This window comes from Phaethon aethereus (assembly GCF_964289735.1).
Source record: "Phaethon aethereus genome assembly, chromosome: 6".
Classification (NCBI taxonomy): Eukaryota; Metazoa; Chordata; class Aves; order Phaethontiformes; family Phaethontidae; genus Phaethon; species Phaethon aethereus.
The window spans coordinates 12,416,340-12,431,328 of NC_138580.1; the positions used below are offsets into that span (position 1 = coordinate 12,416,340).

Genomic DNA, 14,989 nt, shown 5'->3' on the forward strand with positions numbered 1-14,989 from the left:
GTAAAATTGTGAAATGTTAAAGCCTTCATCAGAGGAGCACTGAGTCACTGCATGGTGCTATGTAAGAAATAAACAACTAAAAGCATTTACAAGCTTCAGAAAATTTGAAAATATTTAACATTCAGTCTTCATAGTCTGTCCTCTACATGATTCTATCAGTCCCTTCTGAGAAAATGGAATTATTTTAGACTAAGACTAAATTAAACTAAATAATGTATCTAAAACTGGCTGTGTTGTCTTGTGTAAAACATCTGCTAGAAACTCTAGTTGTCAGTTTATTTTTTTCCTAAGTGTAGACGTCCACAATATCAAATTTTAAGTAAAGGAAGAAATGTTACATGAAATGAGCCCCATGGCTTCTTAATGAACAAATAGCATTTATGGATTAGAATGTAAGTCTTTCTAATTGTTGCTGCCAAGTCAAGAAATAGTAGATAATTTTGGTGATATTCTGCTTAAGTTGTTGGTACAATAAACATATGCTACTGATCAATGTGTACTATGGAGTAACAGTAGCATAAGATCAGAGATCTCTGTTAAAATATGTATTTAAAAAGTAGGGGAGGATTTTTGTGTTTTGAAAAAAGGCTGTTCAAGTTGCTATGGAGTCAGTCTTTTTAGCCATATATATTTACTGTATCCTGGATGTCATACATTAGAAAAAGGAATACTGGTTGCCTTAGCCATGATAGCTTCTAATTTTTGAGCTCTTACATATGACAGATTTCATATCAGTTGGTAAAGAAATGCCTTCACTGCTCCCGTACTCCAAACAACATCGGCAATAGGAAAGGGAGGTGTTTTTACCTGCTTTGTAAAAGGTATTGAGGAATCCGGTAATACTTCAAGGAATAAATCAAAGTGTATGTGCATTGGTATATGATAGGTTTACAAGGACAGGAATGTCTTCAGAAATGTTATGATATATAAAGTTGCCTTTGTTTATGTCTCTTAAATAATCCTCAAGTTTTCAATATTTTGGACTTAATAATCCATCTTAATATTCCTCTGCATGTTTATATTCAGTTCTCCCTAATAAAATAACACTTTCATCTCTCCAGTAATTTTCTCTGGACTATTGAAGCTGTACCCTTTTAAGTTTTTTACTGCTTATATACCATAGACTTCTGTTTTCTGATACTTACCATCATAATTTTCTGTTTAAGCACAGAACTGGTCTTCATACAAGAGATCAGCATAAGTCAGTGTAAATGCTATTTTTAAGATTTGTGTGATGGTGAGGCAGGTTCTGGCCCCCTTCATTTCAGTTTGACAGCTTCACTTACAAATAGTGAGCACTGATCGGTAACAATGTCAAATTGTTCTTTACCCTTTAATCCTGCAGGCCTCTCTTTTAGGGGTAGAGGCCTGTACCCCCAGTAATCTTCTTAATGTCATTTATATCGTTAAGGTCTCCTCACCAGCACAGGATACATCTCCCTGAGATAACTTCAGAAACTGAGGCATAACTTCTTTGTAATATTGTTGGATTTGTGATTCTTATGTACAGTTGCCGTGAATGATCTGCTTGCTTCCTTTTAATGTTTATGCAGCTCTGTGCAAAAAGATGGTTTTATTCCAGTACATGAAACTTTATTCTGCAGCACATATTCCGGAGGGGTTAGCATTGCTGAAAAATCCCTTTCGGGAAGTGATTTTGCTCTATTAACTTCTGCAGTTGCTCACCCATTTTTTAATACGCTGAAGCTGTTATACTGTGTTGTATTCCTTGATTACAGAAATTCATTTATTTAGACTATATGGAACAGGCACATCAGCCTAATAAAGGAAAAAGCCAGTTTTGAGGGATGTGGAGTGCTGCTAGTACTTAATGCTGTTTGTACCAGGGCTCTGTTGGAGGCAGCTCAGTCTGTTCTGCAAGAACTGCTGCTACAGCCACTACTAGTTAAATTGTTTCCTGCTCACTGTTAACTCTCTCGTGGGAGCTGTTTCAGCTCTTTTTTTCTTATCTGTCCTTCTCTGTAGGCTTGAACTTCTCTGATCATATCCTAAGTCTGTTCCTCTGTTCGTCTAGAACCACACCTCTGCTTTCTACCTTTTATTTTCCTTTCCTTGCTCTCCTTTTATTGCATGTCTGCCTTCTTGATTTGCAATGTTATGAATTGCAATAAAAGGAATAACAGAACCATTATCATTTAAGTGTCCTTTTCTTTTTTTTTTTCTATGCCACTTTCCTCTATTAGTACTTTCTTGTTTTCTCCTTTTCCTCCTTCTTTTTATTTTCCTTCTTTTCCCCCTCTATGGATTTCTGCTTCCCCTCCCAGGTCTGTTTCTGTTTGAGGGACAAAGGGATATTCTGCAAGGCATTAGAGTGGTGAAGGAGTATGTGCTGATATTTCTTAGTCCAGCAGTTGTTTGCAGCAGTTTCCCCAAGCAAACAGTACAAAACAGAGGAATATGGTGAACCACAGCGGTTTATCACTGTAGATGGGATTGACCCAAATTCATAGCTATTTTCTATACAGCATTAGTCACTCACAAGCAGGTGCTATAGAAAGCCCTAAAACTGATCAATGTGGTCTGATGGTGAATTAGGCATTTCAGAGTAGTAAATCCATAACACTGAGCTTAGCGGGTCTCAGTCAGGTCCCATATTTCCATTCTCACATGCATCAATGTCTCACTGCTCAGTGCCAAGAACAGACCTACAACACAAGCCATAAGTTGTAGGTGTCTACATTGTAAGCCAATGAGACAAGATTTTGGCTAGAAAAAGCTTTGCTAGAGAGGAGGCAAAACTTCCTCTCCAGGCAGCTTCCAAATTTACATTGAGTTCAAATAAACCTGGGCCAAGCTTAAGTTTTTGCCTCCAGGAGGTTCAGTCGACTTGATCAGTTGAGGTGCTTTCAGCTTTTCTAATCACCATCCTTTTATGAATGGTGGTTTTTTTTCCAGCCTGGCCCTTTGTGTTGCTGTAATACTATTTTGGATGAGCTGATATACCTTTGAAAATTTTGAAGTTAGGAATAAGCAAAATGAAGCTATTTTCATGTATGGACTTTGAAAGTAAGTTGCCATTTTAAAGGCAAGACATAAGAGGTCTGAACTCAAGCTAAAAATAACAAAAAGTGTATCCAAGTGACCAATAAATATTTGTGACTTCTTACATTTGGTCATGATCACTACTTTGGCTTCAGAAGTGTCATTGCTCAGGTTTTTAGAGCAGAAGTATCTTTCCTGATCTAGTGTACCATTTAGGTCACAGTGAAATCATCTTGCTTCATAGCCTCTGAATCCGAGACAGAGGAGACCATTGTGGATACTGGAAATTACATATCTATCACAGCTAGATTTTATTTTCAAAAGTGATTAATTTAATTCCAGCACTCATAATTTGATTGTACAGCCACCAAAAAAAAAAAAAAGGAAAAAAAAAAAAGAAAAAGAAAAAGTCCTAATCCAATAGTTTGTTTTGAGATATATGTTGATAAGCCCAGGTTCCAATCTTTCCCATCAATTTCATCAATCCGTTGACTAAGTGTAATACAGGAAAGGCGTATGGTGAACTCAAACCCATTTGATATTGACTGTCTAACAATCTAAATGGTTTGTAGTTTCATACAGAGTGGCAAATTGTATATTGCTGTGAATTTACATTTAATATATAATAATATATAATCAATATTAATAAATACAATTAATGTATAATAAATACATACATCAATCATGAGAATAGCAACTTGTAAGATACCTTAAGATTTTTATGTGAATTTAGCAGTGATTAAAGGCATTGAATTGTTGGTTACAAGTTGTTGGGTTTTTTTTTGTTCCTGAGCATGTGTACTTAGGGAAAATGAGCATAAATTTCTGTGTGATACTCTATGATACCTGTTAACAATGATTTAGGAGGTTCCCTGGAGGAAGGACAGTTCCATTTCCATTTGTTACCTTTTTGCTTGTACTACTGGCAAGGCAAACCAGCTATTTTTGGGTGGTTTCAATGACTTTTGCCTTCTGAGGGCTGAAACAAGACCACTGACTCGAAATCAGTTTGAACCTAAGGTCGGTTAAAATTCATCATGAAAATTCCAGTAAGAGACCACTTTTGTTCTCCTGTTGACTTCACAGAAAAGAAGAGCAGCAAGAAGGCAGAAAATGCACAGGCTGCCAAGTTAAACAAGACTTTTGCACCCATCTTCCTTAAAGGCCTGACTGACCTTAAAGTAATGGATGGAAGTCAAGTGATAATGACTGTGGAGGTATCAGGTGCGCAGCTATAAACGGTATTATTTAAAAATTTTAAGTCCTGCTGCAAAGTATGTGCTTTTTTCATTGTTCTTTTCTTTTAGCAGGTGTCTTTGTGTTTGGAAATAATATTTCAAGGAACCAATTTTTTAAAATAAAACCTTGGTTTGTCTAATTGATCTTCAGGGTGGATGAACATTGTCCAGTGCTAATGTGTTCAGACCTGTACAAGTGTTTCTTTATCGGAATAATAATAACAACAACAACAAGGTTATTATTGGGTTCTGCTGTTGAACTAAAACTAAGTCTCAGCAGATGTGTGATAGCTTTTGTTGTGAACTAAACAAGATTGAATTCCTGTCAACTGGCGTAAGATTAGTGCTGCAGAAAAGAGCAGCCCTGGAATGAACTTTGGTCATAGAAACCCTTGATAGCCACCTTCATGGGATCTAGAGCTCATTCTCCCTCTCTATTGTATACATGCTTCCCTTATTTATTTGTATTTTAACTGTAATAAAACAGACTCAGAACTCTTCCACATTACACAGTATCGACAGAGTTAATGAAATTCCTGAATGTTTTGAAGATGAAATTGCAGAATCAGGTGGCAGAAAGCAACCGGCCTTAATCAATATATGGGGGGGGGGTTGTGTCTGTGTCTGATTTTTGTTCTTTCCTATTTTTCAGCTAACCCACCTCCTGAAATTATCTGGCTGCACAATGGGAAAGAAATCCAGGAGACAGAAGATTTCCACTTTGAGAAGAAAGGCAATGAGTACAGTCTGTATATCCAGGAAGTATTTCCTGAAGATACAGGCAAATACACCTGTGAAGCCTGGAATGAATTAGGAGAAACTCAAACCCAGGCTACATTGACAGTACAAGGTATAAAGTTCTTCTCCGCCCTAGGAAACGTTAAAAAGAAATAATTCTAATGTGCTGGAGGAGTGTCTATTTAAAGTGCATGAGTGTTTATAAGGTCTGTTGTGAAGGATCATAGGATTTCTGTGTCTCTGCATCTGAATTAAAAAGGATATTGAGCAGAAGCAACTTTAAAAAGATCTTTTCACTCTGGAACATTATGTTACTATTTCAAAAATGCATTCCTAAGTCCTATTCCTAGGGACAGTGCAAAACTTCTTCTAAATGCAGCTTCAGATTATAAGGCTTACTTAGCTATGGACTTAATGTAAACCATTTAATGATGTTTTTCTTTCTAATTAAAGCCCTGAGTATTTGGAAAAGCTGTCTAGGAGCCATGTATCTTGGCTTTAATATTAGCATTGTAGTGGTAACAGGTGAGGAACACATGATTTCTGCAATTTGAGAACTAGCTGAAAAAAAATTTGGCTTTGAATCTCCACATATGATGTAAATCCCACAGTAAACGTTGAAGTACCTACAAACTTCCTACGATTGGGCATTCGCTACCTTCGTGACAGGGGACTTCATCTACTCTTACTCTATGCCAATATTTTCCCATAGTCATTACTATGGGAACATTACATTAAGAATTATTTTAAATCAATAGGAGACTTTTATTATTTTTGTTGTAAAGGATCTTAACCCCAGGATTTCAGAGCGATGCCTCCAGGGGTGGGTCTGTAGTCTGTTGTCACTGTCTGCTCTGAATTCAGATCTTCCACTATTATCTAATCTCCCTAGAGATTAGAGATCTAGCGTCAGGGTCACTCTTCCATATTAAATGCAATTTTATGCAATTGTTAATGATTATTTATTACATGAGCTCTCAACTGCACAGCAGGCATAGTACTGTCACTTGCCTTTAAAGCTATTCCTACCCATATTCTCTAAGGACAAATCTTCAAGATTCCTTTTAGGGCAGCTTAAAAGTCCCTTTGTTTTGCTCTTAATATAAGCTTAGATCGAGCCAGTAAAGTGCCAAGTAAATGATTAATTTTAGTACCAACACAAGTTACTGCCAAAATTGAAGTCTGACTTATCTGCAGATGAAAAACTTATACACTGCATGTTCAAATAACTTCACTTGTCTTTGATGCTTTCCCTGAAATTAGTTAGCTTATTAGTTACATTCAAGCTTGGCATTTTCTCCTGATTTGTAAACTGTGTTTGTAAACTACAGAACCTCAGGATGGTATTCAGCCCTGGTTCATTAGCAAACCGAGATCAGTGACAGCAGCTCCTGGGCAAAACGTCCTTATATCCTGTGCCATTGCTGGAGATCCTTTCCCCACTGTTCACTGGTTTAAAGATGGGCAAGAAATAATGCCAGGAACAGCATGTGAAATCCTGCAAAATGAAGACATCTTCACACTGATCTTGAGGAATGTGCAGTCTCGTCATGCAGGGCAATATGAAATTCAGCTCAGGTATGTTTGCCATGAAAAGAACTTGTTTTCTTGGAACAATTAGTAATATTTACCCTCAAGTTGAAATTCCCACCTCAGGAAGACCAGAGTTCCCTCCTATTCACACAAAACAGTAGGGTACTAAAGGAACTAAATATTTCTGAGGGATGAAAAGATCAAATAAAACTCAGAGAGGAAAGAGGAGACACAAGAATAGTCAGAAAGAAGGATAAAGCAGTGTGGAGTTTCCTCTTGGGATCCTGAAAAGAAAAGCTTTGTGACAGCAGTACGGGAAGAAATTTGGGTTTCAAGCAAGGGAAACCACAATCAATGTCTCGATTTTGGAGCTATTGTTTATCGTGTTTGGCACCTCTTTGGATATTTGTAAGGATGCTTGCTTTCCATGGGAACAACCTGACTGGGAAGGGCCATTCCACAAGATTATGATCCATACCTTTAAGAGGAGAAAGTGTTTTCTGGACATGTTTGAAATTTCTGAATTTTATATGGAAGCTTGTAGTCTCCTTTTTCTCATGTATCTTTGAAATGAGGCACCCTGATGCTTTGAACTTCTTGTCATTCCTACAACATTTGGAAGACCTGTTTTGATTTTTTTTTTTTCTGTTAAAATAACTGTCCTTTAAATGAAGAATCAGATTTACTGGTTCTTTATCTTGTAGAAAGCGACACAGCATTTTCCACCTCCAACAGTGAAGACTGGGTGTAGTTACATATCCCCTTTATGGTTATAGAAAACTTAGTGTACATCATTCTATGGTATTTACTGTGTGTAGATGTTTTGACTTACTTGCCTAATATTTGTGACTTTCTTTATTAAAATTTATTTAACCATCATGGACATTGGAATCCATTACACTGGAAGAAAATTATCTGGTCTGCTCCGCTCCACACACTAGCTTTGTAGTCCAGACAGACCAGTCCAGTAGGCAGTTTAGACAGATACTGCCCAGTATTACAAAGTGTTAGCATTGCAGTTCTGCACTGTTTGCACTTGCCCGGTTTATGGTGGTTTTTGTCTCTTTTCCATGCTTTAAACAACTTATTTTTGTTTCAGTCTAGTACAAAATTCAAAAACTGAAATGTCCTTTTCCTGCTTGCAAATAAATTACTCTCATCTTCCTAACCCAAGGAGGGAGGACATTTCTTAATACATATAACACATTTAAGCCTCTAAACAGTGAGTTTTATTTGTTAGAGTTCATGTTCCAACCAGTGTCAGAAATGGAATAAAGTTGTTGCCTGAATGATGGTTATGTCACTGTGTAGATGTCTAATCCTAAGGTATGATTCCATAGACTATCACAGGCAGCCACAAACTAGCTTTACTTTTACTATATTTTAATATTTAAAGTCAGATGAGGTACTTGCTTTTCACCAGAAAAGGGTGCTTTAGAAAATCATAGATGTTGTATATCAAGATTTCCTAAAATTAAGCTTTTCTACAGTTAATTTCAAGTCTTATTACTAACATTTATGTAGGTAAAGCCATATGTGCCATAACCTTTTTGCAAATAAGTTCTTTAGTAGATTTAGATCCTTTGTACTCTGCAATACATTGTGAACTGATTCATTTCAGAACAATTGGCTTGTTCACAATCAGCCCAGGTCATGTAGCGCATTCATAATGCTGATGTGTGCAGGTCGTGTCTACATACATCCTTGCATTTAAGAAAAGTCTCTTCGGGGATCAGTGGCATGCTCTGTACCTCTGGCGGGATTAGAAATGCCAGTTCAATTTTATTAAGGTCACTAACCTCTACATGAGAGCAAGGCAAACTGTGAGAGTTGCTACCTTCAACTGGTACATTTCCACACTTCTGTTTGTGTGCCCTGGACATAGGCATCTTCTCTTATGATGTGCTGGTGGTTTCACTTGAACTGAAAGAGAATGAGGTATTTAAGCAAAACTTCAGGGATGGAAAAAGGAAAGAGAACAGGAAGAACAAAGGAGAGCCAAGAGGGCTTTGTGGAAGACTTTGCTGTGGCTGACTTGAGCAAGTCAACCTTAATGATCACGTGTAGCTGGTGATCACTGTGGCCAAATTCATCACTGAAGACATATGTCAAAGTGGAAGCCTGGCAATATCATGCTTCTAGAACATAACAGAATGTACACTTAGAAAATAAATTATTTCAGAAAATTAGCGGAGGAGAATAACTTTTTTGGGGGTGGGAAGAATTTGTAGCTAGAAAACAACACAGAAGATTGCATGCTAGTTTTAAGTTATTCCCTAATCCTTTTACTGGAGAAATGGCTGGGGATCCCACAAAGATCAATGCATTCATGTTGGCTTTTTCTAATCCATAATGAAAAAAGCTATGTTGCAATTAGAGCAATGGGAATACTCATACCTCTTTTTGCCCTGCTGTCATTTGTAAAATTTCGTTTGTAAAATGTCATTTGTAAAATTTGTAAAATTTTCAGGACATGGTTTAGGGGACATGGTGGTGCTGGATTAATGGTTGGACTTGATGATCTTAAAGGTCCTTTCCAAACTAGTGATTCTGTGATTCTGTAATTTCAGTTACTGTTCGGGGAAGAGAAAGCCATAGCCTTTAAGGCAATTGCTTATATACTATGAATAACAGAGAAGTAACTGCTTCAGGAATATTCAAGGAGCCAAATGTCAGCTGTATAACTTCAAGTTTGCAATAGAGCTAAAATAATTTTCAGCAGCAAATAATCTTGTCTAAACCTCCTTTGAACTGCCTGCATTTGTCTAGAATACTTGATTGAGAATTGTTTATATATTCAGAAACAGTCTTAACAGTACCTGAGAGGAGGAGAGCTGCATTTAGTGTCTTTGCCTCAAAAACTCCTACAAAGTCCATTAAAAATATGCAATAACTGAGAAACCACAAGTCAATTCACTGAAGAGTTTATAGAGAAGTTAACAGTGGGCTATTTTTAAACATAATCACTTTCTTTTCAAATAAAATGTGCAGCTCCTTTTCATGTATTAATTTCAGAAGCATGTTGCATAGCTGCTTTTAGGGAGTCATTCCTTCTCCAACTCCTTTAATTTAGCCTGGGTATGGTTTCCTACCAGTGTTAATTGTTTTCCAGTTTTCTTCTTCATTATTCTTAAGCTCTAAATTCTGTCCTAATACATCCAAAATTCTCATTTTGTGTTGGCTGCTCGCAAATTAAAACTCTGGACTTAAAAATTTGAGTTTAACAAAAGATCTATTTGTCTCTTCCTAGTTCTTTCTCCTTTCATGAGAGTGAGCTGACAAGAATGTGCAGCTCAATGTGATCCTAGTGTGATCCATCAATGATTGCTGGTTGGCTTTCTGTCTTTCCCTCCCTCAGCATCATTTAGTACATGCATTTGCTTTGCCTTGCCTTTCACTATATAGCAGACCATTAAGTCTAACTTTTAAGAGGGTAGACGTTGTAGCCTCTCCTGGTCCTTGTTGTAAACCTACACAGACCTCTGATTTCTCTACACTTGCATTCTTCATTTTAATTGTTCTAATAAGGTTTCATTGAGCCTGTTATTGCTCAGACCTCAAGGAATGGTGTTGCATAAATATAAAAAGAACAGATTCACTACTGTGATTCATCTATTGAAATTTAAACATTTTTACAGCCTGCAAAACTCCAGCCATGCAGTTGAGGGATCAGAAATCAGTCAGAGTTGCTGTGAAACCATCATGATTGAAATGGGAAATAACAATGCTATTTTGACTCAGAAAACCACAGACATCTTTTTCTCCTCCTGTCCTCTGCATCCTTCCAGTGATGCAAGCACTGGTATACTTTTTGTCCCAATATGACTTTCCCATGTTCTTTCAGTCAGTGTGTACATTGTAAATGAAGAGGTAAGCAAAGAAATTGGGAGTACTGGACAGAAACAGTATTTGAGTAAAGCCTTTATAACAGCACAGTCAACATGAGAGACCTCAGAAATCCTCCTGCAGTTCCTTAAACAAATCACCTGCTTTGTTAACCTTTGTGTCCTCAGATGCTGAGTATTTCTCTTCTCCCCCACTCCATCTTTCGTAAAAGTTTGGTTAGTGTTGATTAATCTTTTTTAGAGATTTTGATAATCTGATTAAAATCAGAGGTAAACATTCATCTTATAAATCAGTGGTACCTCGAATACTCTGCAATTCAGGTTATATAAAAAGCAGTTGTAAGATTACATGCCATTACACCAAACAGTAAATATAGTTCTGTCTTTCTGTAAAATACAATATGCAAACCTTGTTTTCTGCTGTCAACACATTGTCTATTTTTAGGAAAGAAAACCATGACCCTTTCCCATTCCATTCTCCCACTCAATACTGTAAAAAAGCAAATAATATGGTTGGTCTTTCAGGTATAAAAAGATTTTGGCCAAACCCTCAAGTGAAGTAAATCAGTGCATTATCAGCCGGTAGAGCTGCTCTGCTTTATGTCAGCTAAATTTGTGATCCAGTGGATTAGTTGCTTTCTTTGGGATTAAAGCTTCACAGAGTCTGGACTCTCCATTTAACTAACTCACAAAGGAGTTGCAAAACCTCGTTCAGAAGCTTTGCAGTTACCTGGACTGAAGCACCAGCTGTAGCTAGGGATCAACTTCTTTACCCCTTTCAGTTCATTCTTAAAAGATGTAATTTACTCTGTAATGTTTGTTTCACATATGGTAGGCCAGTAGGAATTTACAGTGTGTCCCCACACTGTAATTAACAGTGCTTTTTTTCCTGTTCCTTCAGAGAGTGCTTCCTAGGGACACACAGACAATAAGTCTCATCTAAGGTTCAGTGAAAATATTTGAGTAGATTCTGCCAAGAAACTAGTATTTCAAGATATTTTGAACATAAAAGCCATTCCAGGGAAAACTGATCCCACAATAGGACAGAGAGCTATTTTTAAAATTGCTTCAGGCTTTGCAGCTGGGGTTTTATTTGTTTTTGATGGGGGTTTTTTATTATTATTCCTTGACATTTTGAAGATAAGTCCTGCGCATGGGCATTCTACAGAACAATCCTGCAAAAGTCAACACTTCCAGACTGTACAGCATAGCTACTAAGCATAGGTTTTATCCATGTCTATCTAATTATTCCACAATAACAGAGCCACTAAGATCTGCCTTTGTCTAGAGTTTTGTTGATAAAATGCCAACAGAGAGAAGTAATATTTATTGCCAAGATTCAAAACAGCAGAGATGTGAAAGACTTGAAGTTAATGCTTATGTACTGCAAAGCTCTATTTTTTCTAACTGCCCCTATGTATCTTGCCTTGCCTAGGTTCTGGATTTGCGTAAATGAAAAATATTTTAAAAGTTTCCAGAATTATTCTTGATTGAACTTAGCATTGAAACCATCCAGTCCTTTTTAATTTTTCTTGGCTTGTTTCTCTTTTTCCGTCTTGTGATCTCCAAGGTAGGTCAGTGTTATTAACTTCACCTTTTTAGACTCTGCAACTGAATTCAGAAGTCAAAATTATGTTCTACCTGCTCCTAAAATCAGTAACAAAATTCACTTTGATTTCACTGGGAGCAAGATCTGCCCTGAGAAGGCTACACTTTTGAACAGGGGTATGATGAGTCAGTCACAGACTCAATGTTTGTATCCAGTGGTGTAGTTTTCAGCCACCCACATGAATCAGAAGTCATAATTAAGATCAAAAAACTACCTTGTAAATCATTTTTCCATCTAGGTACTTCTATGTCCCACTGTTGCCATAATTTGTAAGTGCTTCCCAAGGTTTTAAAAATAGAAAGAACAAAATGCTCTCCTGCTTTCTTACCCCCTCCTTTATTTTCCAAACCCTGTAAAAAATAGCTTAATTTAGAGAGGTTTACTTTGCCTTCCTTATTTGCTTCTTTGCATATGTGAAGAATTTGCAGAGGGAAAGATGTATTGCAGAAATGGGTCCTGTAGAAATGCCATTATTCTTCACAGTGGTCAGGACCACATGCAGTATCCCTAGATCCCTCTCCTGGGAGACTGCTGTCTCTGTTACTTTAACCTCTCCCACTGGTGACACAATTCTTGTGGGCAAATACTTTTGCCATACAGTCATGACAGAATCTGAGCAGTGGTGCCTCCCTATTTGATGTTTCCTGTAAATTGTCTATACTTCAGCTTGCATGGCTTCTCCTACTTTGTCAGCTTTGGGTTGGTTTTAAGCCCTAAAGTAAGAGTAATTGGGGTCTAGTAGACTTACGGGAGAGATCTTAGGGTAAACCTACAGCCTGCTAACAGCTCTATAGCACTGCTCAGTGAGAAAGTACTTGAGCAGTTTCAGAGTGTGTCTGCTTCTCTTAAAAGCTTCTGAGAAACAGGAAAAAAGATCAGAAGTTTCAATAGTGGCAAAAGAGGCCAGTATGAAATGCATTGTTTGAAGACGACAGGTTTTCAGCAATGTTGGTACCCTGCCATCTTTTGATGCCAATGAGTATGTTGGGAGGAGATGACATGCGATTCTTTCTATTTATCTTTCCATTTGTCTTTCCTTCTTTCTATTTCTCTTGCTTCCAAATGGAGGTTCTATGTAAGAGGAAGTAAGAATGGCAGGTCGCCAGTGCAGGACTGAGTTGAATATTCTCTGCATTGACTTGGATCTTCTTCTGCCGTTCGGACAGTTTCTGTTTGATACTCAGATGATCTTTAGTCTTTTGTATTGAAGGAAATAGCTTTCAGTGCTGTCCTTATGGATTCTCTTCAATAACAATTTCTAGTGTACTTGTTCTGACTTGTTGGATATAAAGTGTTGAAAATGTTTCTACGGCTTCTTGTTGTTAATGGTCTTAAGGTCAAATCAGATGTGTTCCTACCAGCAGGGCCTTTATTTTGCAATTCAGTTACTTCGGTCAACCCCACCAATTCATCTTGCTGTTAAAGGCTTGATTTTCATATTAGGCTGATCTGTTGTTTCATTTTCTAAAGCAACAGAAAGCAAGGGAGATCCATCTGAAAAAGTGATGGCAATAATTGCATCTGTGTTAATGATCTTGCCTACTGTGTGACTTCATTGTAAGTTGTAAATGGGTGAAATTAAAGTTTATTCACACAACCAGAACCATATCTAGGAATGTATTTCGAAGCACTATTTAAAAAACAGGCCAGATGATAAAAAACAGGCAAACTAAGAGAAAGGCAAGCCTGAGTCTGTGTTTTAAACTTCAGGGCAAAGTGGACTTGACAGTGCTCTTATCTACCAAGTCTTTTAAAAGGAGAACACAGCTGGGAAAACCCATCTCTCTTCCTTCCTTCCCCCAATGCACATGTGTTTTGTTCATGTCCAGGAGATTTTTTCGGTAGCAAAAAATAGTTTTGTTTAAAAAGAAAGACCATCCAGGAGTTTGTAGTGCATTTACAAACTTATACTTTTAAACTGGTAAGGACAAAAGTGGTTTCACTGATAAAAGATCTGTCTAGTCCTTAATCAATTCAAGTCTGTTTTTTTAATGGCAGTTCAGGGGAGCAGTGGCAACAGTTATACAACTGCTGCCATGGGGGAGTTAAATTTTGCTTTTGGCATCTCCTGTGTTAAGTGGAGAAGAGCTGTTTGGGGCTAGAAGAATGATATATATCTGCGGGAGGGAGGGAGCAGCAGGGGTGGAGGGAGCATTTTAAATGAATTCTTTAATGGGAGCCCTTTCCAGAAGGCATCCATGGCATTCCTCTGCAAAAGGAAGAATAAGTACTCAGCACCATATATGGTGACACTTTTATGTTTTTTAATATAAACATGTACAGACTGGAGCAATCCATGTAGATGGGTTTTGCTGATTGGTCAGGCCAGGGGGGAGGGAAGGAAATGAAACCCTGCTTTTAATATCTTAACATTAGAAAACTTGGGTTTGAATAAATAAACAGTAGGCAGAGTTGGAAAGATTTTCAACTTTGCAAAATAGCCCCTTCCTCTGCCTTGATTTTCCAGGTTTTGTATTTGTTTTCCTTCAGCTTGTTTGTTTGCAGCTGTTTCATTCTGTAAATTGCTTTGATTTTTGTTCAGGGAGTATGTTGTTCCCAGTGTAGACAGCAACAGATCAGTATAAGCTATTTTAGATAGCTTGGCTCCAAATGTAAGGGGACCAGATCCACTCAGTCAGCCACCACAATGCTGGGCATAGGAGAGGAGCATGCTACACTGGGTTTGAGCTGCTTTAGGGCAACACACAATCACTTAGCTCAGGCAAGTTACAGTTTTGGAGGGAGAATCCTCTGCTTTTCTGATTTCACTTAAATATTTCAGGAACCAAGTTGGAGAATGCAGCTGCCAGGTGTCTCTGATGCTGCGGGAGAGTTCAGCTTCCAGAGCAGAAATGCTCAGAGAGTGAGTATTTTTCCCAGGGACTTGCATGGGTGGGTTCTATTTTTTGCTCCGTTAATTCCCTGCCCTTACAGACCCAGGCTGGCTGCTGTTCAACCTAATCCCCAAATGTGACCCAACAAATTGTTTTCATCATACGAGCTAAGCACATTGTACCAAGCCA

The 14,989-nt window shown here is 37.7% G+C and overlaps 1 protein-coding gene across 1 annotated transcript in view; it reads left to right on the forward strand.

The window, feature by feature from the left end:
• MYLK (myosin light chain kinase) overlaps positions 1-14,989 on the forward strand; it is a 156,131-nt gene that overhangs the window by 66,242 nt on the left and 74,900 nt on the right. The window contains exons 11-14 of the mRNA XM_082001360.1: positions 4,090-4,227; positions 4,894-5,091; positions 6,311-6,557; positions 14,749-14,829. Of these exons, the coding sequence (XP_081857486.1) occupies positions 4,090-4,227; positions 4,894-5,091; positions 6,311-6,557; positions 14,749-14,829 (664 nt within the window). The remainder of the gene's footprint in view (positions 1-4,089; positions 4,228-4,893; positions 5,092-6,310; positions 6,558-14,748; positions 14,830-14,989) is intronic.